Source organism: Danio rerio, chromosome 6, assembly GCF_052040795.2.
Source record: "Danio rerio strain M-AB ecotype USA chromosome 6, GRCz13ab, whole genome shotgun sequence".
Classification (NCBI taxonomy): domain Eukaryota; kingdom Metazoa; phylum Chordata; class Actinopteri; order Cypriniformes; family Danionidae; genus Danio; species Danio rerio.
The window spans coordinates 23,595,001-23,619,848 of NC_141026.1; the positions used below are offsets into that span (position 1 = coordinate 23,595,001).

General features: G+C 37.5%; 2 protein-coding genes across 14 annotated transcripts in view; one reads left to right on the forward strand and one right to left on the reverse strand.

Annotated features, from left to right (window-relative positions):
• Nucleotides 1–24,848, forward strand: part of LOC147836337 (uncharacterized) — a 432,239-nt gene that overhangs the window by 160,224 nt on the left and 247,167 nt on the right. The window lies entirely within an intron of this gene.
• The window catches only part of rptor (regulatory associated protein of MTOR, complex 1), a 236,070-nt gene that overhangs the window by 55,942 nt on the left and 155,280 nt on the right, over nt 1–24,848 (reverse strand). For 7 of the 13 annotated variants that reach the window (XM_087257152.1, XM_087257149.1, XM_087257147.1 and 4 more), the window contains exons 22-25: nt 24,591–24,709; nt 8,711–8,814; nt 8,205–8,382; nt 7,719–7,829 (exon numbers count right to left, since the gene is read on the reverse strand). In XM_087257152.1, coding sequence (XP_087113278.1) covers nt 7,719–7,829; nt 8,205–8,382; nt 8,711–8,814; nt 24,591–24,709 — 512 coding nt within the window. Of the gene's footprint in view, nt 1–7,718; nt 7,830–8,204; nt 8,422–8,710; nt 8,815–24,590; nt 24,710–24,848 lie in introns of all 13 variants that reach the window. The other 6 variants (XM_087257148.1, XM_087257143.1, XM_087257142.1 and 3 more) reach the window with 1 other exon arrangement.

Below are 24,848 nucleotides of genomic sequence, written 5' to 3' on the forward strand. Positions count from 1 at the left end.
ATATATATATAGGTTGCTGGGTCGCTGGTTCGAACCTCGGCTCAGTTGGTGTTTCTTTGTGCAGTGTGCATGTTCTCCCTGCCTTCGCGTGGGTTTCCTCCGGGTGCTCCGTTTTCCCTCACAGTCCAAAGACGTGGTACAGGTGAATTGGGTAGGCTAAATTGTCCATAGTGTGTGTGTGTGTGTGTGTGTGTGTGTGTGTGTGTGTGTGTGTGTGGATGTTTCCCAGAGATGGGTTGTGGCTGGAAGGGAATCCACTGCGTAAAAACTTGCTGGATAAGTTGGCGGTTCATTCCGCTGTGGCGACCCTGGATTAATAAAGGGACTAAGCCGACAAGAAAATGAATGAATTTATATATATATATATATATATATATATATATATATATATATATATATATATATATATATATACACACATACAGTTACTGTACAAGTAAATTTTGCCTACTAAAATAAACAATATTGGTATTTACAATTCATTTGCAAGTCAGTAAATATTATAATAACAATAGGCCTAATCTAATAAATTGTATAGTTTTTTAAAATGTACTTACAGTACAATACAATAAAGACATTATAAAGACACCATTAAAACAACTAAAACATACACAGAGGGTTCGTAAAGTATTCAGGCCCCCTTACATTTTCACTCATTGTTATATTGAAGCCATAAGATCATTGATTCATTCATTTTCTTTTCCCTTTATCAATCTGGGGTGGCCACAGTGGAATGAACCGCCAACTTATCCAGCACATGTTTTTTACGCAGCGGATGCCCTTTTAGCTGCAACCCATCACTAGGAAACATCCAAACACACTTATTCATACTCTACGGACAATTTAACCCACCCAATTCACCTGTACCGCATGTCTTTGGACTGTGGGGGAAACCGGAGCACCCAGAGGAAACCCACATGAATGCGGGTAGAACATGCAAACTCCACACAGAAATGCCAACTGACCCAGCTGAGGCTCGAACCAGCACCCCATATTGACAGAAAAACACAGAATTGTTCATATTTCTTCTGATTTATTGAAAAAAGAAAAAATTACAAATATCACATGGTCCTAGGTTTTTTGTTCATTTCTTCTGATCATCCTTGAGATGGTTCCACACCTTCATTTGAGTCTAGCTGTGTTTGATTATGCTGAATGGACATGATTAGGAAAGCCACAATGCATGTCAGAGCAAATGAGAATCATGAGGTCAAAGGAACTGTCTGAAGAGTTCAGTGACACAGATCTGGCCAAGGTTCCAAAAAAAATAAATAAATAAATAAAAATAAAAAACCAAACAAGCAAATAAACAAACAAAAACACAAAATCTGCTGCACTTAAGATTCCAAAGAGTACAGTGGCCTGCATAATCCTTAAATGAAAGGCAACTTCCTAGAGCTGGCTGTCAGGCCAAACTGAGCTATTGGAGTAGAAGAGCCTTGGTGAAAAGTAAAAAAGAACCCAAATATCACTTTGGCTGAGCTCCAGAGCATGGTAGTGGCAGCATCATGCTGTGGGTGTGTTTTTCAGCTGTAGGGACAGGACGACTGGTTGCAATTGAGGGAAAGATGAATGCGGCCAAGTACAGGGAAATCCTGGATGGAAACCTTCTCCAGAGTGCGCAAGACTTTAGACTGGGCCGAAGGCTTATCTTCCAACGAGAAAATAACCCTAAGCACACAGCTAAAATAATGAAGGCGTGACCAGAGCCCTGATGTTAAACTAATTGAGTATCTCTGGAAACAGACAGGCAGACAGTTTCTGCATAAATACAAAACTCTAATTTGTATATGACAAAAAGAAGACAATGAAAAAGCTGAACAAATTAAGAAATACTGTGATGATGCTTGGTTGCAATAGCAGAGTTTGACAGTGAACAGAATTGTAATAAAAGCACAGAATAGAATAGCCACGTAATAAATATTGCCATCAGAAACTCCAAACACAGATATTATATATCTAATTATCTATCTACTTGCAAGAGGTAAATTCAAACTGGGGTTGATTGTTTAAAAAGATTTATGTCATTTTTGCTAACAGTGGCTGCTGTTTGTCTGTTTGATTGTTTAACCTGTTAGCCAGTATTCAATTTTGGGCATTTACACCTACTGTACCTAACTTTAAATAGTAACAGTACCTGACTCCAGTAAGCTACAAACACCAAATTTTGTATCATTGGAAAGAAGACACTTTGAGCTTTACTGGTAAAAGGAAAGAAGTTACATGTAAAAAAATATACAAATTTTATATATTTTTATAAAACTATAAAATGTATACATTATGAAGTCATGAGGAAAAAAATGTATTGTTCAATATTAGTTTTCCATATAAAAAACACAGGAAAACATTGATGTAATGTCCTAGAAAAAAATATGACTTGAAAGCCAAGTATTTCATGAGTTTATATTTTAAATTGATGAAGATAGCATGCAAAATGAGATTACTGTAAAAAGTTTTCCGAGGCTACAGTATGTCGATGTTCTTCTCTCACTCATCGTCAGAGGCATTTTCTCAAAAATGACCATACCAAACTAAAACATTTACTGAATGATTTGGTCTATATTCAAAGTTTTTGTATCTTTGCAAAAAAGACACTCTGGGCTTTTGTTATCCATCATCTAGAGTTTATAATGCTTAAAATGAAAAAAAAAGTTATAGATGCTTAAGAAATGTAAAAAAGTTCCACCACACTAAGCATTATTTCATACACAAATATGTGAAATTTGTTCTGGAGCAGCACATAAAAGTAATAGGTCAAAAGCCACATATCTCCTGAGTATTTGTTTTGAATTTGACACCAATATTATGCAAAAAGAAATTTCTGGAATTATTTTCTGAGACAATGTCTTGTGATTTTCTCCCTCTCCTTGTTTGTGGAGACGAAGTCTAATGACCTCACGTACTAAAGGTTTTACACAACACTAATTTTTGTAATTCTAAAATAATAAGCAGAAACGTATAGTATAAATGATTTATTTGAGCACAAGTAGGACATTGTGTGAAATAAGTCCATTGCATATGCAACAAGAGTTATTGTTGGTTTGCTCTTCACTCACTGGCAGAAAGTGCTTCATGGGAGTTTGCTGCTGCTTGAAATCCTCAGCAGAGATTCAGCTACATGACAAAAAAAACAGAGTTAGAATTCTATTGTAAACAATTGTATTTGTACTTGAGTAGCGAACACGATTTACTCTAAAGCCCATATACATATGATAATTTATACAGATAGCTTAGCTTTTATACAGATAGCTTACCTAACAGCAGCCATTCAGATAAATTGCAAACACACTGTATAATAATGTCAAACATTACTGAAAGATTATGGCTAGCGGAGAGACATTCACTCTTATAGGCACAAGCAGGCTAAACATAGAGAAGACCTGAGATGTAAACAATGAGGCAATGAGAGTAAATACTCACCTTTAAAAAAAACGGAAGTAAGTTCATCCACGTCATCTAGGTATCAGCTCTACTTGGAAATACTCTCCTCTTCGCTTCAAACAATCTCTCAAAAACGCTTTTCAGCAGATCAAAACTTTTGACGATGCATTTTTTGTTTTCTTTTTGCAAACGAGCCGCTCTGCCTTTAGCCTGAACTGTAGCAGCTGTGGGGGGGCAGGTGCATCGCGTAATGATTGACAGCTCACTGAGCCAGTAACAGCATAAAGACTGCAATAACATGACGGCCGACCAATAAGATCAAAATTCATGTATCCATTGTCTCGTTTCTCTGTCAGTCAAACTTCTGGTAAGTAGGAAGTAACTTCTGTGACTGATCGATTCGATAGCAGATTTTGGTAACTATAACTTGACTTTTTATTCAGTTTGTGGTCTTATTTTATCTGTAACACTGTAAGCTATGACATAGACTTGCCTTTGACTACAAAGACTGCGTTTTCACGTGTAAGTACCATGGTAAAACGGTGTAAACATTAAGCTTAACATAAGCGCTTTCTGCAAAACTTGCACAAATTTAGCAAATACATATTTTATAAGCTTTCCATTGAAAAACAACTAGCTGCAATGAGTGCTTAGCGGTTGTAGCTTTAAACTGATGTACAGTTTTTTCAAGATTTCTCAAGATTACTCATGTTCTTTTTGGTTTAAACTATTCATAAACATTGACATGTGGAAAAACAGCACCTCAGTGCGTCCTCGTCGGGGCGCTGGGTAGGGGTTAAACCAAACCTTTGTGGTGTGTTGAGTTTAAATAGCCTTCGCAACCAGGAAGGCCATTTAAATGTGAACAGTCTGAGTGTTAACGAACACTATCATACACCCAGTGCAATAAGGCGCAAGATGTGTTTGGCATGATTTCCTGCTATTTTCAGACCAGCACAACCATAATTTCCACATTTTGTATGACATTGTTAGCAAATAGAAAATCCATTTGCACCAATTTATGGACTCAAGGGTGTGCCAGTCTAGAAAGGTGTGTTAAGGCGCATTTTTGACACGGTGCTATTTTGACACCTAAAGTCCAGCGTGTTAGTTGTCCACATGCTAACACATTGCATAATACACAAAGGATGTACAGCAATACACAAATATCTTTTCAAATAAAAAAAAGTTAAAGAATTAAAATGTAAAAAAAAAAATATATATATACTATTTTCTACATAAATATAAAATCTACTACCTGTATGCCTTCTTCATATTGGGGGGACTTTTTCAGTTTACTCATGACAGGTTGCTTTTGTGTTATGTTGTTAATATTATTATTATAATTATTAATTATATGAATATTTACATTTGTTTTAATAAAAACAAGTTTAGATTTGTCTATCTGTCAGGTTTTGGACCATATGGGGCATAGGACGTGTTTGGATATAACTCGGTTTTTTGACCACACTTTGTTATTATTGTTCATTTATTTGTTTGCTGGAAATTAGAACTGAATTTAGAAATAGTTTAGAAACAAATCTTTGTGCTTCAACAAAATTAAACATTTAGGCTAATAAATGTCTTCAGTGAAGTGTGAACAACACTGTTTCCTTATCCACTAAAGTAAAGTAAAGAAGTAAAGTAAAGAGTAAAAGTAAAGAGAAAGTAAAGAGGCCGAATGGAGAGGGCTCATTCTTTATCCTTGCACAAATGGTCTGTTTAACTGTTTTCACACTAGTGAAGCATTCAGTTTTTCCACTTAGAAAGTCAGCCATGTAAATAGCAAATTTGCGATGGCCTGAAGCAACTGACTCTTAAAGGGAATGTAAAATGAGACTCGGATTGGTTTAATGTATGTTATGCTAAAAACACACCCATAACTCATTGAGGGAATTAGCACAACCCTGTTAGACCATGCTCCATGGTGCATAGCATATTTTTCCATCCTTAATATAGCAAAAGTGGACTCGGACATGCTCTTAATGCTTATGTGTGATGAGCTTTAGATTTTGCTCCTAGATCATTAAAATACAGCACAGAGTATTTCTGAGGAATGGTTTATGGTATAGCACTCTGAACATGGTAGCAGCAGCAGTATATATATATATATATATATATATATATATATATATATATATATATATATATATATATATATATATATATATATTTGAAATACATTATTTGCATCTACACTGCTCAAAAAATAAAGGGAACACTTAAACAACACAATATAACTCAATGTCACATTTCTGTGAAATCAAACCCACTTAGGAAGCAACAATGATTGACAATCAATTATTCATGCTGTTGTGCAAACAGAACAGACGACAGGTCTAAATTTACAGGCAATTAGCAAGACACCCCCAGTAAAGACATGGTTGGGCAGGTGGTGAACACAGGCCACTTCTTTGTTCCTATGTTTTCTGGCTGATGTTCTGGTCACTTTTGAATGCTGGCGATGCTTTCACTTTAGTGGTAGCATGAGATGGAGTCTACAACCCACACAAGTGGCTCAGGTAGTCCAGCTAATCCAGGATGGCATATCAGTGCAAGCTGGGGCGAAAAGGTTTGTTGTGTCTGTCAGTGTAGTGTCCAGAGCATGGAAGCACTACAAAGAGACAGGCCACTACATCAGGAGACGTGAAGGAGGCTGTAAGGAGGGCAACAACCCAGCAGCAGGACCACCACCTCCGCCTTTGTTCAAGGAGGAAGAGGAGGAGCACTGCAAGAGGTCTGCAAAATGATCACCAGCAAGCCACAAATGTGTCTGTTCAACCGGTCACAAACAGACTCCATGATGGTGGTATGACGGCCTGGCATCCATAGGTGGGGGTAGTGCTTGCAGCCCAACACCACGCAGGATGTTTGGTATTTGCCAGAAAACACCAAGATTGGCAAATTTGCCACTGGCACCCTGTGGTCTTCACAGATGAAAGCAGGTTCACACTGAGCACATGTGACAGACGTGACAGACTCTGGAGACGCTGTGGAGAATGTTCTGCTGCCTGCAACATCCTTCAGCATGACTGGTTTTACAGTGGTTCAGTAATGGTGTGGGGTGGCATTTCTTTCAGGTCGCACAGCCATCCATGTACTCACCAGATGTAGCCCGACTACCATTAGGTACCGTGATGAGAATCTAAGCCCCCTTGTGAGACCATACAGTATGCCGGTGTGGTTGGCCATGTGGTTGGGGTTACTTCTACTGCAAGACAATGCTAGACCTTATGTGTCTGAAGTGTATTAACAGATCCTGCAAGATGAAGGCATTATTACAATGGACTAGCCCACCCGTTCCTCAGACCTGAATGCAATGGAGCACATCTGAAAAATCATGTCTCCGTACATCCACTAATGCCACACATTGCACCACAGACTGTCCAGGAGTTGGTGGATGCTTTAGTCCAGGTCTGGGAGGAGATCTCATAGATCTCCATTTGTCACCTCACCAGGAACATGCACAGGCTTTGTAGGGAAGTCATACAGGCACATGGAGGACACACACAATACTGAGCCTCATTTTGACTTGTTGTAAAGACATTACATCAATGTTGGATCAGCCTGTAGTGTTTTTTTTTGTACTTCAATTCCGAGTGTGACTTCAAATCCAGACTTCCATGGGTTAATAAATTGGATTTTCATAAATCATTTTATGTTATTTTCGTTATTCAACTACTCAAAGAACAAAGCATTTAATAAAAATATTTCATTCTTTCAGATCTACAATGTGTTATTTTAATGTTCCCATTTTTGACCCGTGTATTACCTTTTATTAAAATTGTATCAATACATCTATAAAGATATAAGCAAAGGTAACAAAGGAGTTTGGACTGTGGGGGAAACCATTGCAACTGGGAGGAAACCCACGCAAACGAAGGGAGAACATGCAAACTCCACATAGAAGAACCAACTGATTCATTGTATTCATTATTCATTATATTGTTTTCTGTGAGCAAGTGAACAAGATGATTATCACATCATTTTGAAGCAAAAACACTAGGCTACAAGATCCAGTTCTCAAAAGTTTTGTGCACAAATGTTCTCTGTGTGTTTCACGGCCTTGTTTCAGTAGCTTCAAAATTTAATTTTTTCACTAATCACGCATAAACGTTTCTTTCTCAAAAACAAAAACACACACAAACATTCTGCTTAGGTATTATTGTAGCTCAACTTGTGCTGTTTACAGTGTTATCACACTTTAGCCATTAGTATGTTTTTAAGATACTGAAAACAACACAAATGTCAGTGCATGTCCAAACTTCTCCAGAGCCCCGAAACACCCTTAGACCCCAGAGGGTTAAGATATGACCTTTGATTCCTGCATCACCCACCTTCATGACAGGCTGAGCAAAGTATTTGGCACTCCAGTCACAAAGACCTGTCTGCAGACTCAAACTGACGAAGCTCCTGTGAACAGCAGTCTCATCTCCATCCTCAGCAGTCTTAGAAACATGCAAATAAATAACAATATGTAACTCAGTCCCCACATTGTATAATTAAAGACATATTGTGCTTTATTATGCCTAAAACAATCATTTATTTATTTCTCCAACTGTCAGTGTCACAAGATCCCCCTCAAAATCATTTTAATATGCAGAAAATCATCTCTTATCAATACCAATATGACAAACAAAAGTGGTGGTTCATTTTTAATTGAAAATATTCTTCATGTTTTGAGGATTCTTTGTTTAAAAAGCCCACTATCAAAATAAGAAAACCTACATGGCAGCAAATTTTCAAATAAATATTTAACTAATAGGCAGTGTAGAATTGTGAGAGCTGTGTTAAAGAGATCTGTGGAAACATGATTGATGTACCTGATCAGGGCCCTTATCAAACATCTTCCTGGTGCGTGGAAACTGCTGTGAGTGGGGTGCCTGACCACCTAGTGTTGGAGTGTATGGTGGCCGAGCAGATGGACCGTCCCGGACCGGTGGCTTGGGCACTTCATTGGTGAGACTGGAGCTGGATGCACCAGGCATGGGTGGAGATCCGCTGGAGGGAGATGAAGAGCATTTGGATCTGTGGGAAGCACTACAACACCAACAAGTAAGGCCATATTACTCAGATTAATGCATTGCCGAAAAACAGGGACAGCATGCACAGCAATATGCAAAAACAAAATCAACAGCAATATAAAAACTCAGCAAATAAAAAGAGCAAGATGATGCAAAATTAGAGTACATGCAAAGGAGAGTAAAACAAAGAAACCAAAATATTATATTCTACTTTATTTATGTATTATTTCTCTACTGTCAGTGATTATATGGCCCTGGTACTGATTTAATAAATTAGTAGCACATTTAAAGTGTGTATAACTCACCCAGCTTGATGAATTAGTGTGCCTTTACTGGTGGGGCTGGCTGGAGCTGACTGGGTCAGAGATCCTGAGTCCAAAATTCTTTGTGTGCGAGCATTCATGGTGGCCTGATGTGAGAAGCACAGTATGAGGCAGATTTAACGACAGTGACATTAATAAATAAATTTACAATCCTGCATTACACTGGAAAATTTGTACAATTTACTCAGTACAGATAGTATTTGATTCCTCTCTTAATTGAAATGAAGTTACTCGGCAACAGAGGTAAAGTTAAGGAGTCACATGGACATCAGTAATTGAATCATTTGCTTTAATCTAATTAAGACAATAATATAACGAATATGGCCGACCAGACACAATTATTTTGCTTTCATTCAACAAATGAGCCAACTTTTGCCCAAGGAAGACTCGATGGTCATTGTAAGCTGATTCCAAGGAATTTATGACCTAAAGGAATGTGCCCACAGCACAGCACAAAAGAATTGAACAGGACTTCTTTAAGCCACTTGCTTAAGACTGATGTTTTAATGTAAACTTTACTCTCTCTTTATGTGTAATCAAGTGTTTTGCAGCGTTTCCCCTGCTCCTGTATTGATATTATGGTTTTAATACTCCTGCATACAATGTTTAACTCTACCGAAGCTAAACAAGCTCATAAACAGTTCATGTTTAGAGTTATTTGAAGCTAACTTGCTGTACTAATTAATTGTTGACATTTTATGTTAATACGAGTGTAACTTTAACATTTTAAGAGACTTAAACATTTCTGCCTCAGTTTGCATAAAATTTGCCTATGCAAATTCATCTGCCTCGGAGAGAGTCATAAAGTCATGACTCTGGGAAGTTAGTTTCTAATTGGTCAACTTTCCATGGAGGGTGGATCCGAACACACCCTATAAAGCTTGTGACCAAAGCTACGCCTCTCTCTCTGCTCTGCAACTCTCTGGAACCAAGCTCTCTTAAACCGCAACCTCTTCAAACTCTGCAACCTCTTCAACTTGCTCTTCTTCAGAAAGAACTAAATGCAAACCTAAAGAGACAGAAGAGGGTGAATTTGATTATGTTTGGTTCGCTTGGTTTGCTCTTACAAACTCCAAGGTTTTCCCATGATTACATTCTCTCAACCTCTTACTTTACCTTCTTCACTCTTCTCTACACTGGTATGAATGTGTGTTTGTGTTAGGTGTTAGTTTCTGTTAGATTAGTCAAGTCCAAGTTTAAGTTCTATTTATTTATATAGCACATTTCCAACTGCCACAAGGCTGCACAAAGTGCTTTACAGAGAGAAAATAAACACATGATATGAGCATAAAACAGTAAAAACAGCAATAGGCACATAATATAGGAAGGAACATAGAAAGATTATCAATAAAAGAGCAAAATAAAAAATAAAAATAAAAAATAATAACAAAATATTTTATCCTAATTAAAAGATGCTACTACAGTTGACCAACACTAAACACGACCTTTTTGATCCCCCTCCTTACTCCCAACACCCCCCCAATCCTTTCTGAAAGGGAAGGACTTATGCTTCAAAAAACCTAGAAAATAAATGCGTCTTTAATTTAGACTTAAAAATAGGCAGCACGAAGCCTTTTTTAGGTCTAATGGCAGAGAGTTCTAGAGGCGAGGGCCTGCTATGGCAAAAGCACGTTCACCCATACTTTTGGGCCTTTGGAACTTTTAATAAAAACTGATCAGCAGAACGCAAGTGTCTTGGAGGAGTGTAGTTAACAATCAGTTGGGATAAATATTTAGGGCCAAGACCATGTAGGGCTTTATACACAAAGAGAAGGATTTTAAATTTGATTCTTTGTGTCACTGGTAGCCAATGTAGAGACCTCAGAATAGGAGTGATGTGTGCATATTTCAGGCTTTTTGTTAAGAATCTAGCTGCTGCGTTTTGCACTAACTGTAGGCACGCAATCTGAGACTTAGGCAGCCCAAAATAGAGAGAGTTGTAATAGTCCAACCGGGAGGTTATAAGCGCGTGTATGGCAATTTTTTGAGAGTGTGAAGGAAGAGAGGATTTCATTTTTGAAAGAAGGCGGAGTTGGTAGAAACTATTTCCCACCACTTTTGAGATATGTTTATTAAACTTTAAGTTCTGGTCTAATGTTATGCCCAGGTTACACACCTGGGGTGATCTGAACTCCTCCCAGTTACCCAGCCTGTTACAGTCAGACAAATCATCGGGCCTGTTTTTTCCTCATTTAGAAATAAAAAGTTCTCATGCTTTTACCTCCTTCAAGCACAGTGACAGGAAGTTCACAACAGAGGACTCATTTTCCTTTTTGAGTGACATGTATTTGTGTATTGTCTGCATAAAAATGAAATGCAGGCCATGTTTTCTGAAAATAGAACCAAGAGGGAGCAAATAAAGAGAGAATAGTGAAGGTGCTAGAATCAAGCCTTGGGGAAGACCACACGTTAACGGTGCCGTGGAGGAGGAAAAGTTACCAATTTTGAAAAAAAAACTTCCTGTCGGAGATATATGATTTAAACCATTTCAGCACTGTACCCTTCAGCCCAACCCAGGACTCTAGCCGAGATAATAACACAGAGTGGTCAATAGTATTGAAGGCTGCGGATAAATCCAGCAAAATTAAGGCCACATGATAACCAGCATCAGTAAGGAGAAAGATGTCATTCAAAACTCTTAATAGAGCGGATTCAGTGCTATGAGCCAGCCTAATGTCAAATTGAAAAGGCTCAGCGATATCATTCTGGGATAGAAATGTTTGTAATTGATTAAGTACAATTTTTTCTACAATTTTTCAGATGAAGGGTAAGGTGGAAATGGGTCTAAATTTTTTGAGATCAGATGGATTTAGTGAGGCCTTCTTGAGCAGGTGTGACGGTAGCTGTTTTTAGACTGGCTGGCAAAATACCACTCGTAAGACATTTGTTAATGACAGTGAGCAAGACCGGGCCCAGAGATACAAAGAGCGAAGTGTAGAAGTGTAGAAAATTCGCCACGGCCAGAAGTAGGTTTTAATTTTGAAATTACGGACTCCAAATTCGCTAAGGTAACAGGAGAAAAGGTAGTAAAAACAGATACCGGGAGATGACAGTTTAAGGGATCCACTGAGACCCCAGATGGGCTCAGTTGTGACCTTAAAGTTGTAATTTTGTCACTTAAGTAGTTCAAGAAGCTCTCACATAGAGAAGAAGAAGCGTCAGATAGCACATTCACTGGAGGACTTACAACAGACTGAATAACAGCAAAAAGTTCTTTAGGTTTACAGTGATTTGACTCAATTAAATTGGCAAAATAAGCAGCTTTTGCTTGATCCATAGCTGACTAATAAGAAAACAGAGCAGATCTGACAAGTTGAAGAGGGATGGTAGGTCTGTCCTTTTTCCATTTACGTTCAGCCTGTCTATATTTTTGTTTTAAAGTGCGTTTCTCTAACGTTTTCCAAAGTTCAGATTTTATTTTTTGTCTGCATAATTTCAGGGGTGCAGATTTTTTTGCTGCCATTTGGCAGACCGAGTACAGCAGGTCAAGATGTTGTTCAGCATCCAGTTCTGATGAGGCGAGATCTAGACACGATTTGACGTAGAAATCGGTAAAGCACTGGTTAAAATCCGAGCTAAAATTGGATGTGTAGATTCTTGACAGCATGGTAGGCGTATTAGGGCAATATGCAATCTTCGTGAGGGACAGCGTAAATTGAATAGGCATGTGATCGGATATCAAAAATTGGGATAGTACAATATCGGAAAGCTCAATGCCAAAAGATAAAAGGAGATCCAGTGTGTGATGCCGAAGGCATCCAACAGGTTGATGAAATCTTGAGCAAAAGAGTTTGATTGACAGCAAATGTGAATATTAAAATCGCCTACTAGTATGAAACAGTCGTAAGAAATGGTCATGTAGGGACTTCCGGTTATGTCGCCTTTGGTATAGACGTGAGTGCGATCAGCTCCCTTTAACTTTTATTTCTTCTTTACAAACCTCGTTGGTTTAGAACTTTTTGGCAACCTACATTTATTTACTTTTCTCTCTTAGAGTACGTAGTATTAAATTTTCACTTAACATGTCGAAAGGAAAGGGCAGACAGGTGGAAAAAGACTGTGAAGCGCCGTCCTCGCCTAGCTCTGGCTAGCCGAAATTAGCGCCCTGCACGAGGAGCTCAGAGCCTCTCTGGCCGCGGATTTTAAAGCCTCTTTTGAAAGCTTGGACAGTAAGTTGGAGAATATTAACTCCACAGTCGCGGCTCACGACCAGCGCATCAGTTGCCTTGAATCGGGACTCGCGGAGGTAACCCAGCACCTTGAACACCTGGAGACCGCGTGCGCCGGCCTCACTAAAGAAAATGAGTGGCTGCGGTCTAAAATGTCAGACCTAGAGGGGCGCAGCCGGCGGCAGAATATTCGCATCGTGGGGCTCCCTGAGTCAATCGAGGGACCGCGACCAACTAACTTTTTCTCCGAAATGCTTGCTGAGGTATTTGGCGATCAGATTTTGGCGTCACCGCCTGAACTGGAACTGTGGTTTTGCGGTTTCACCGTTACCAGGTGAAGGATTTGGTGGTTCGTGAGTCCCGTAAAAAAGGAATTTTGACCTTTCGTAATCACAAGATTCGGATATTTGAAGATTACAGCCCAGATGTCCTAAAGCTGCGCAGTGAATTCAAAGATGCCATGGCGGAGCTATACAAGCGAGGACTCAGACCTGCTCTTCTCTTTCCAGCTAAACTACGCATCACTCTACCGAACGGTGAGAAACTATGGCTGCTGACAGCTAACGAAGCCAACAACTACATTCGGAACTTAGACGTATAGTAGTTCACCTCTATGCTTTGGACGATGACATGACGTGACATAAACCCATCTCTTGTCATAAACAGCTTGGCGCTTTTTTTCCCCCTTTTTTTCCGTAACACTCATGCCACTTCAAGGAGTTACTACTGGGTGACTAACGTTATTCGAGGTACTCTCACAGAAGTTTGTTCGTCGAGATGCAATGTGAATTTTTTTTTCTTTTTTTGAGAATTCTATTATTGCTTTTTGATGACAATGGTGACTCGTTCTTTTCACCTTTTATATTTTTCATGGACGATGATATATCATCGTGTTCGGGGATAAAGACTTGTTAAACTGTACACAATGTTTGATACCAACATATGATTACGTCATAGTTCAAAATATGTTTAATTAATCTATTTTTAAGTCAGTTATTCATACGGTTGTATGTAGTAGTGGTACAAATACAACTATGAGGTTGTGTGGTAAAATATGGGGAGGGATTGTATAAAGGAAGAAGGAAGCTTGCAACAGTGTTGGTTGGAGATATGTTTGATGTAGATGTTCTTGCCTACATCACTTGTTGGAGTTATGTGTGTGGGTTAGGAGGGTGGGGGTGGGTTGGTGTTTGTAGTTGTGTGTTTCTTTTTTTTTTCTTTCCCTTTTCTGTTCTTTTTCTTCTTATGTTTTTTTTTTCTTTTTTTTTTGCGGGGACCAGAGAAAATTTGTGACAACTAGTTTTTAATGTCTCCTGTGTTCAGTGGGACACCTACTGGTGTATTTACATTCTCCAGCTGGAATGTCAAAGGGCTTAACTCACCTATAAAACGAAGCAAAGTTCTCAACCACTTGAAGCAGTTAAACACTAAAATAGCTTTTATCCAAGAAACTCATCTTACAAGTGCTGATCACTTAAAAATTAAAAAGGACTGGGTAGGTCAGCTGTATCATTCCTCTTTTTCCAGTAAGTCACGAGGAGTGGCTATACTTATACATAGATTAATTCCATTTTCTGTATCTAAAGTAATTTCTGATCCAAATGGACGTTTTATCATTATTACTGGCCACATTAATGGTATTCATCTGGTATTAGCAAATATATATGGACCAAATTGGGACAATGAAGTTTTTTTCAAGAATCTTTTATTTTCCCTTCCTGATTTAAACACTAGCCAACTTATTTTAGGAGGAGATCTTAACTGCTGCCTGAATCCTACTCTAGATTGTTCTTCATCAAAACCTAGAGCTATTTCAAAATCAGCAAAAACTATTGAATCGTTTATGGAACAATATGCAGTTTCTGATGCCTGGCGTTTTCTTAACCCTAACGCAAAACAGTTTTCTTTTTTTTCACCTGTCCACCAAAGCTTTTCTCGGATTGATTATTTTCTCCTTGATAATAAATTAATTCCATGTATCAAGAATTGCTCCTATAGTCCTATTGTGATATCTGATCATGCTGTGCTTACATTGGATCTATCATTTCCTTGTGGGACAACTCCTAGGTCTTTCTGGCGCCTAAATACTCTATTACTTAATGACCCAGATTTTGTGCAAATTATCAACGATCGGATTGACCTTTTTATTTCTACAAATGTCACCCCTAGCATTTCAGCTAGTATTTTATGGGAAGCTTGTAAAGCCTTTCTGAGGGGAGAAATCATATCTTATTCAGCACATCAGAGAAAAAGGGCATCTGAACAGAAGTCCTCTTTAATTAAATATCTAGCGAAGCTTCAGTCCAAAATGGAAACCTCACCAACTCCAGATTTGTCTAAAGAAATACTTACAACAAAAACTGAATTTGACCTGCTGACAACGAATGAGGCCACTGAAGCTCTTCATAAAAGCCGTTATAATTACTATGAATTTGGCGATAAACCTAGTAAACTACTAGCACACCAGCTACGCCAGTCCTCTGCTCTGAACCATATAACTCAAATTTCAACTTCTTCTGGACCCACAACTGACCCACTTCTCATTAACAACCAATTTAGAAATTTCTACAGCTCCTTGTACACCTCAGAAAGCCTGAACGAAGAATCACACCTTGATAGTTTTTTTCATAATCTTGATATTCCGCTTATAGATCCTGACTTGGCCTTAAAATTGGATGATCCCATCACTCTCGATGAAGTTAAGACAACACTGAGCCTTTTGCAAAGTGGAAAGAGCCCAGGTCCTGATGGTTTTCCAGCTGAATTTTTTAGAACATTTTCAGAGAAATTATCACCTCTTATGCTGAACATGTTTAATGAATCTTTTCAATCTGGTATACTTCCACAAACTTTACGCCAAGCCTCCATCTCCTTAATCCTTAAAAAAGATAAGGACCCCCTTCAGTGTAATAATTATCACTACTGTGTGCAGATGTAAAAGTACTTGCTAAGATACTAGCATGTCGCTTGGAACCACTACTACCAGCTATAATCTCCCCAGATCAGACTGGTTTAATTAAAAATAGGCAGTCTTTTCACAACATCAGACGTCTCTTAAACATTCTTTACACTAGCCCACATAAAAAGACTCCAGAGTTAATTATATCCATGGACGCTGAAAAGGCTTTCGACAGAGTTGATTGGGATTTTTTATTTTACACTCTTAAAAAATTTGGAATGGGTGATTATTTTATATCTTGGATAAAGCTTTTGTATACTTCCCCTTTAGCCTGCGTACGCACAAATAATTACTACTTAAAATACTTCCCTCTTGGGAGAGGAACAAGGCAAGGATGCCCACTCTCCCCTCTTCTGTTCGCTCTGGCTATCGAACCTTTGGCCATTGCCCTCAGAGGCAGTTCAATGTTGGGCATCACTAGGGGGGGAGTTGACCATAAATTATCCTTGTATGCAGACGACCTTTTGCTGTTCATTGCTGACCCGGCCAAATCTATCCCAGTGGTGCTTGCATTGCTAACAGAATTCGGCAAAATTTCAGGCTACAAATTAAATCAGACTAAAAGTGAAGCAATGCCTATTAATAATGCTGCCTCTGAATACCCTTTATCTTCCTTGCCATTTAAGGCCACTTTACACAGCTTCAAATACTTGGGTGTACAGGTGACAAAAAAATTTGAAGAGCTGTTCGACCAAAATTTTTCTCCATTGCTTAGTCGTCTCACACATGATTTTCGCCGCTGGTCTCTTCTCCCATTATCAATAGCAGGCAGAATCAGCTGCGTGAAGATGAATGTACTCCCTAAATTCTTATACCTTTTTCAGTGTATTCCAATTTTTATCCCAAAATCTTTTTTTGCTACATTAGATAGTTCTATCTCTCAATTTTTGTGGAATGGTAAGACCCCGAAGATTCGAAAGGACATTCTACAGAAACCTAAGGGCTTGGGTGGGATGGCCCTCCCTAATTTTTTGTCTTATTATTGGGCTGCGAACATACGATCCTTATTATATTGGAAAAATAAAAAAAATCTAGACGGTCCCCCAGCATGGTTAAATATTAAGAACGCCTCATGTAGATCTTCGGACTTAAAAGCTCTCCTCTGCTTTCCCATCACGCTATCTCCACTTAAATACACTGATAATATAATTGTGAAAAGCAGTCTTAAAATTTGGATTCAGTTTTTACGTAACTTTGGCTCTCAATCTACCCCTTTAACCGCCCCAATACATCTAAACCCATTGTTTTCTCCATCTATATTGGATGGAGCATATGCCTCTTGGAAGAATCAAGGGATACTCTCAGTAGCAGATCTTTATATCGAAGGTGTTTTTGCCTCATTTGACCAACTGAATGCATTGTATAACATTCCGAGAAATCATTTTTTTAGATATTTACAAGTACGTGACTATGTTCGTAAACATTTCCCTGGTTTTCCCAATGTCCCTCAACTATCGAAGATCGACAATATTTTATGTCTTGAAGCAAGCAGTAAAGGCATAATCTCTAAACTAATCAGTATTTTTGCAAATTTACAGCCTTTTCCAGGTGACAGTCTCCGCACCAGCTGGTCTGCGGACCTTAATATTGAAATAGACCAAGATACATGGGAGGCAGTTCTGGACAGGGTTCATTCTTCATCTATATGCGCACGTCACTGCCTCATTCAGTGTAAAGTGGTTCACAAAGTACACTGGTCGAAATGTAGGCTCGCACGGATCGACCCAACTATTGATCCAGAATGTGATAGGTGTCATTCGGGTTTAGGTACTTTAACCCATATGTTTTGGACATGCCCAGCTCTTTCCTCATTTTGGGGCTCAGTATTTCAGTCTCTTTCAGCCATTACTTCTATAGATATAACACCATCACCCATTATTGGCCTGTTTGGCGTGATGCCGGATAATTATGCATTACCCACTTACCTTTTAAACTTCGTGGCCTTTCTTACTTTGCTTGCTAGGCGTGTCATTTTATTATACTGGAAGAACCCTCAGCCACCCTCGCATGTACGGTGGCTGAAAGATGTCTTGTATTTTGTAAAACTAGAGAAGATTAGATATTCCCTTCAAAGACCTAACAGAACATTTGCCAAAATTTGGGATGCCCTTTCTTTATATGTTAAAACTCTTCAGCTGGATCTAGACTGATCACCTCAACTTTTGATCACAATAGTACATCAGTTTGTAATCTTTCATCACTCAAAATGTAACATTTGAGATTACTGTATAAATGTAGACATCTGCCTCGCATTAATTGTTAATTTGATTTTATTTTATTATTATCTTCTTTTTTATTTTAATTTCTTTATTCACTTTTTTTATCAATATGTTATTTGTATTTATATTTATACATTTTTTTTCTATTACTATTATTTCTGTAAGGGTTGTTTGATATGTTTGTAAAATGGAAAAATGTTAAATAAATCATAAATAAAAAAAAAGAAATGGTCATGTAGGCGATCAGTTCAATGAAGTGCTTGATGAAAGTTTTTGTGGAGTGAGGTGGGCGATAGATCACACCTATGCATAGCGGGCCGTTCCAGTCTAAATTAAGTAGTTGGACTTAAAAGCTATTGAAGCTTAAATCTGGAAGTAGCCGAAAGCGAGATGATAAAGAGTTTTTAAAAACAGTTACTAGTCCACCCCTGCGGCTGTTTAGACGTGGCAAATTAAAAAAAGAGCAGTCAATCGGGCGTAAATCAGAGAAAGGAGTGAGATCTCCTACCTTAACCCAAGACTCCGCTATGAACATACAATCCAAGTTTTGATCGGAGAAAAAGTCATTGAGCAAAAAAATCTTATTTACCAAAGACCGTGCGTTTAGCAATGCCATCCTCTGCGGTGTTAAGATCGATACTGAAGATGCTGTGGATGTTTTAGCCAGAGGACGCAGGTTGTCAAGATTAATTCCACGGGGACGGGAGCGATAGCCCGAACTGCCACGGCCCATAGTAGAATCCAGGTCGCCTCGGAGCAAGGGGATGACAGGACGGAGCCAACGGAAGACTAGGTGAGCAAGATACATTGAGCACCGGGCGAGCAAACCATCATGTGGTGAAACATCAATGCGGTCCACGCAGCAGCCATCCGGTAGAGATGTTTTTTAACTTTCAGGAGAAGCCTCCTCGGGTACCCCGTTTCCTCCTCCGTTTGCAACGATTGAGGCAGACCGGCCGCCGACACAAAAACTCCGGGATGTAGTTAGGGACAGCGTCAGAGTTGTTGGAATTGTTCGTAGAATATGTCTCGCTAAAACTCACAGTGCACGAAATAGCCATAACTACCTCTTTTATGGCGAGAAGGGCATCACGATCATAAGTATAAACGGTACAACTGATGATAGGCGATACAAGCAATAAAAGCAGTAAAAACAATAAAACAGATGGATAACAGAGCGGCAGACAGCAAGCCAAACAGCCTGGCGCCATCTTGCCACGTCAGGTATACCAGGTATCGATAATAATATCAGATATTATTGAGAATTAACTGAGAATTATGAATCATTTATTAAGCATTAGCGAATAGTTAATTCATTATCTGTTTATAAATGGAGATACAAATACTCTTTTCTGGACTTATTAGCACATATAATGTTCCTAATGATTGTAGTTTCATACTTTAGTAATTAAAAAAATTATAATTAGCAAATTAAGTATTGCATTATTTACAAACCAGTTATTTGATAGAAGTTACTGGTATTTAAAGATTATTCAGAATGCATAGGAAAATGATTAATACATTTTTAAAATTAACATTATATACTGTGTCTTATTATTTAGGCACAAAGTAATAGTTAATTTGTAAGTTATTAAATGCTTAATTAACTCATTTCTATTTATTTAAAGATATACAAATAAAACTGCATCAACTGAAAAAAAAATCTTTGCAATCTTAAATAAAATAAAATTACTGTGCAGTTTAAACATCGCTAAATAACATTGAAATGTTGTACTGCAATAAAATATATTGTTAAATTATTATGTTGTTTTATCCAATTTTATGTTATATATTGACACTCCTGTTATTTCGCAATGTTTGAATTTTACACTTATTTCACTTTTTGGATAAGTTTGCAAAAATGAATGTTCATTTGAAAGAGCTTTTAATCATCTTTTAAAAACAATTTAGCATAGTCCTCACTTTAGGTCACAAAACTGGATGTAGTGTAACCGGTATACTATAGCAATGTTCAATGTATTTGTTATTTTAATGTATTTTTACAATAGTGACTGTTTAATAAAAAAAAAATGAATAAATGTGGCAGTGCATCATCACTTTTTTATATGGTATTATTCATTTTCTTTTAGGACAACGAGGAATAAACAATTAAGTAAAATTATTTTATAAATGTAAATTTACCAATATACATTTTTAAGTAAGTGAAACCTAAAAAGCATGCTACAACAATTTAAAATATTCAATAACACAATCTGCCTTGATGGTTTTTTAATCGGCTCAACACATTATTTCTCATTGAGACAACGTTAACAGGCTGTTGCCACAAATCAGTACAGGCCAATTGAAAAATGTGAAGATGACCACTAAAAAACTTTGAGTTTGAGCGGTATTTTTTTTTTTTTAAAGAGCCCATATTATGGGTTTTTGAAAATTCCCCTCCATGTAGTGTGTAACACAGCTCTAAGTGAAGTGAAGTATCCAGCTAAGGCTTAAATCTGTAAGAATACAGTGTTTAAAACGGTTGATTCATCTATAAAAGAGTCGACTCATAGTGCTTCAAACGAGTCGCCTTGATAACGAGTCATTAGGTGTTTCGCCATGACGTACGAACGAAACCAAGTTATTCACGTGCACGCACAAACCCGGGAGATTTCAAACCTGAGGCCCCGCCCTCTGACGCAGAAACCCAGACACACACACACACACACACACACCCACAAACACACGCACACAAACATGCCGGTCGATTGAAGTCACACTGCAGATGGATATTATATCGAGTCTCTACCCAAAGATGAAACATCAGCATTATAACCAAGCAGTTGGAAACTACTGGAAACTTCTGGAAGCTACATGCTACAAAGAATACTTCAACCATTTGAGGTCCATTCTCTTGAAAACCACAGAATTTTGTCTCTTAAATGGTAAACCATCATTTTAACAATTTGCAAAGTCAAACACAATGCAAAGTTAAACTTAACAACAGTAAGGATCAATGCAGGATCAGTTAATCGGATAATATTTACTCTCTTTTGCTTGTCATAGCAAGAAAAAAAACAAACAAACTATCATTACAAATAGTGTCAAAGAGCTCAAGTAAATTTTCTCCACGATAGTGACAAAAAAAGAAGCTTTTTTATTTTTAGTAATAAGTGAATCTGCTGTTGCTGTTTGAACTAGTTTTGTGTTTCTCTTTTGTGTTTCTGCCTATTAACAGTAGGTGTTCATCATCTGTGCTCAAACATCACTTAATTAATTCCTTCATTGTTTCATTCAACTTTAACTGCTGCTGAGTAACGTTAACTCAATTTAGAGAGGGAGCAAATACTATCATAACTGAGTAAATTTTACCCAGGATTTTGTTGTGTTGTAACTTCACTAAAAGCAAAAACATTCCATCACACAGAGGTGACAACTGTGTAATTTTAAAATCTGATAGCAGGACTGCAAGGTAAATTATAATGAGGTTAATCTATCAATAACTTGCAATTCCAGAACAATACTAACACACATGCACGCATCCATGCATGCCCGCACGCACGCACACACACGCACACACACATACACACACACACACACACACACACATACACACACACACACACACACACACTCACACACACACACACACACTTCTCATTACCAACTTTTTTTTTGCTGCAATCTACTTGAAAGAAAAAACAGACTCATCCTGATTGAGAGCACATCAATTAAGTTATTTAGTTTGGAATGCAGTTCAAACACTACAATGCATGTAATTGTGCCCCACATATTCAGATAAAAAAATAATTAAAGAAAAAGTAATAACAAGAATATAGCGTAATTTAAAAAAATAATAAAGATTTACTCCAAATCACCTGTTGTATTTAAATCCAAGTACTGATAATGTCAATAAAAGCAGAGAAATCTCTATGGGATATAAGCAAGTAAGTTTGTACATAATTAATGAAAATCAAAATATAAGCTTGCCTACTTATTTCATTTTGATATGGGATTGGGTTTCAGTTTACCTAATAGGTTGCACTATTAGTTTGGGGAATTTCCGTTTAGAAAATCTGAAAGAACTAACTTCAGATAATTGGCTGTTATATACATATAGCTACTGTTTCCAGTGCTATCCTGTCGCTCTGGGTGAATTTTGCATAAACTATCATGGTAGGATGCATCGTTTCTAGTGTTCTAGTGTTTCCCAAAACGCATAGTTTCTCTGTCGCAGATCCATCGCTTGAACCATGTTAGTTATAACATAAAACGCCCACAATGACGCTCTAAACTGGGTGGAGTAACAACTTCTTTAGAGAAGAACCCCATAATTTCATTTTGTAAATTATATTGCTTTACACAAACATGCATTTAAAATAAAATCCAAAGATAGATTTGGTAAAAACATGCACACGCTTTCTATATTATTTGAAATATATGGCACATATTGGGCCTATGTTTGCTTTACAAATATTATTGAGAATGACATATCATATTCTAAAACATAACATCACTTATAAAAGCTAACACGTATTCTAATATCCTATATAAATCATATAAAAAACAAATAATGAGGTAATAGATCAATTAAATCTAATAATTCAATTAAATTCAATAAATATTATGTATTAGAAATGAAAAAACATATTTTAATAATAACATAAATAATTATGATGATGATGATTTTTATTATTTTATATTATTATTAAGTAGGATATTGTTTATTTATTTTTTTAAAAGTCTACTTTTACAATTTGACACTTGTAAACCACAGCAGAAGGTTTTAACCAGCAGGCCCATGTCATATACAATACAGATACCTAATAAATAACCTACTATGAATGAAAAAAATTGACGTATGCTTTCTGTTTTCACAAGCTTTGGAGGCGTAACATAAATTCCCCTTTTAAATAATAGATCACCTATAGCTTTCACCATGAGCCTCTGTTCAAAATGACATTAATGTTTTCAAAGTGCACTGTGAAGGGAGCACAATTGTAAACATGAAGATTGTTAAAACTGAACCGTAAAAATAGTTAGAAAGCAAATTACACCTAAGAGAGATGATCTTAAAGCTTTTTTACATTTCATAATTCCAACTTTGAATGTTAGAGTGTTCTAAATCAATAGGGCATAGGGTGGATAAGTGGGAATAGAACACAGCCATGAACTATGTTTCGAACTACAGCTCTAGTGGTAAAGTTGCGAGTGCCCAAATTTGCAGTGCATTTTGGAGCGACTGATTTGGGAAACGACAAATCAACAAACTATGTTTGTAATGACAAAACTTGTGACCTTAGTTGGCTAACAATGGTTTTGGGAAACGCACCCTGTTGTTTTCGTTGCTCTCTTGCTGGGTGTAGCTGTAGCTTAGCTTGCCTGCTCTGCTTGAAGTTCAGATTTTATTCTAAATGAATTACTAGTCAGCGTGATCAAACTCCGTAGATCAAATAAAAACTTCATAAATATTAACCACTACCACTGTGAGCACATTGTGCTAGCATATTTGAGCTAACATATTTCAACAGTCCAATTTCAACAGAAATGCTGCTGGTATATGAAACAATATTTAATACTAACTGTATTAACTACTGCACAAATAAGTGTTTTCTAGAATCGAGAATTGGGTAGTTATGATGTGCATTTGTCAGCACACATTTCTGCATGTCAGCACCTTCAATGTAACCCTCATTCTTTGATGGAAGGAACACAAATTATTTCATTATTTCTACCATAACTGTGCATCCTTAGCACAGTTGGAATGGAATATTAATGTTGTGCAACCATCAGTTAATTGAGATTAAAATAAGATAAAAATGTATATAAAATAAAAACAAACAAACAAACAACAAACAAACATTTAAATTAAGATAAGAAATATTGCTATAGCAACACTTGGGACTGCTTTGGGAAATAAGAATGGTCGTAGACGTCACATGATGACAGATTGTGAAGGTACATGTAGTCTGGCACATTTATTACCCACAACAAGATCAAGACAAAGATCGCATGATCTGACTTTCATAACCGATAATAAAAACTGTGTGATCTGACCAGGGCTTAAAGCCTCATTCACACTACGAGCGGCAAAGCGGCAAGCAACCGTTCATTTCAACAGAGTGAGTGACTTCCACCCACCTCCGTCTATGCGAGCGACAGCAATCGTTGGCAATCAGGTGGGCCAGGATCTTTCTTCAACTTTATGCAAATGAAGAGTGACTTTCTTGAGCGACAGCCAATAGGAGAACCAGTAGAGCTCACATGATGCTTTCTCAGTTCGCTCAGAGACCTATGACCTATGCAGCAGGTCGCCACTCAGAGCGACAGGCAGCTACAAAGTTGCTGCTAGTGTGAATTAGGCATAAGACTATTTTACTGATATTCTTTGTGGCAACCAAAAAGTACAGGCAATGGTGTTACAAGTTTTATGATGTAGCACTGATATCAATGCAAGAAACCTTTAACACTTACAGTGTTCTGTAATATAATACAAAATGTTCTGTGTGAAACCCCTAAAAAATGCATGAGCACAGTTAAATGGAACGTGTGCAATGTGTCTCCCAGGTCTGTACCTTGTATGCAATGCTGTTGAGAACCTTCATGGCCAGATCAGAGACATCTGGAAATGGATCAGCTGCAAGATGTAGTAATACCCTCCAAATCTGAGTATAAACACTGTTAAAAGACACTCCTAAAAAGAGAAAACACATTTGAGCAAATGTTAGTCTCATTATAAAGAAATTAATCAATTAGTAAGACCACAAATACATTTATTGCATTTTATATTATTTTGTGTAGAAATTATGTAGTGACATTAAAATGAAAATCAG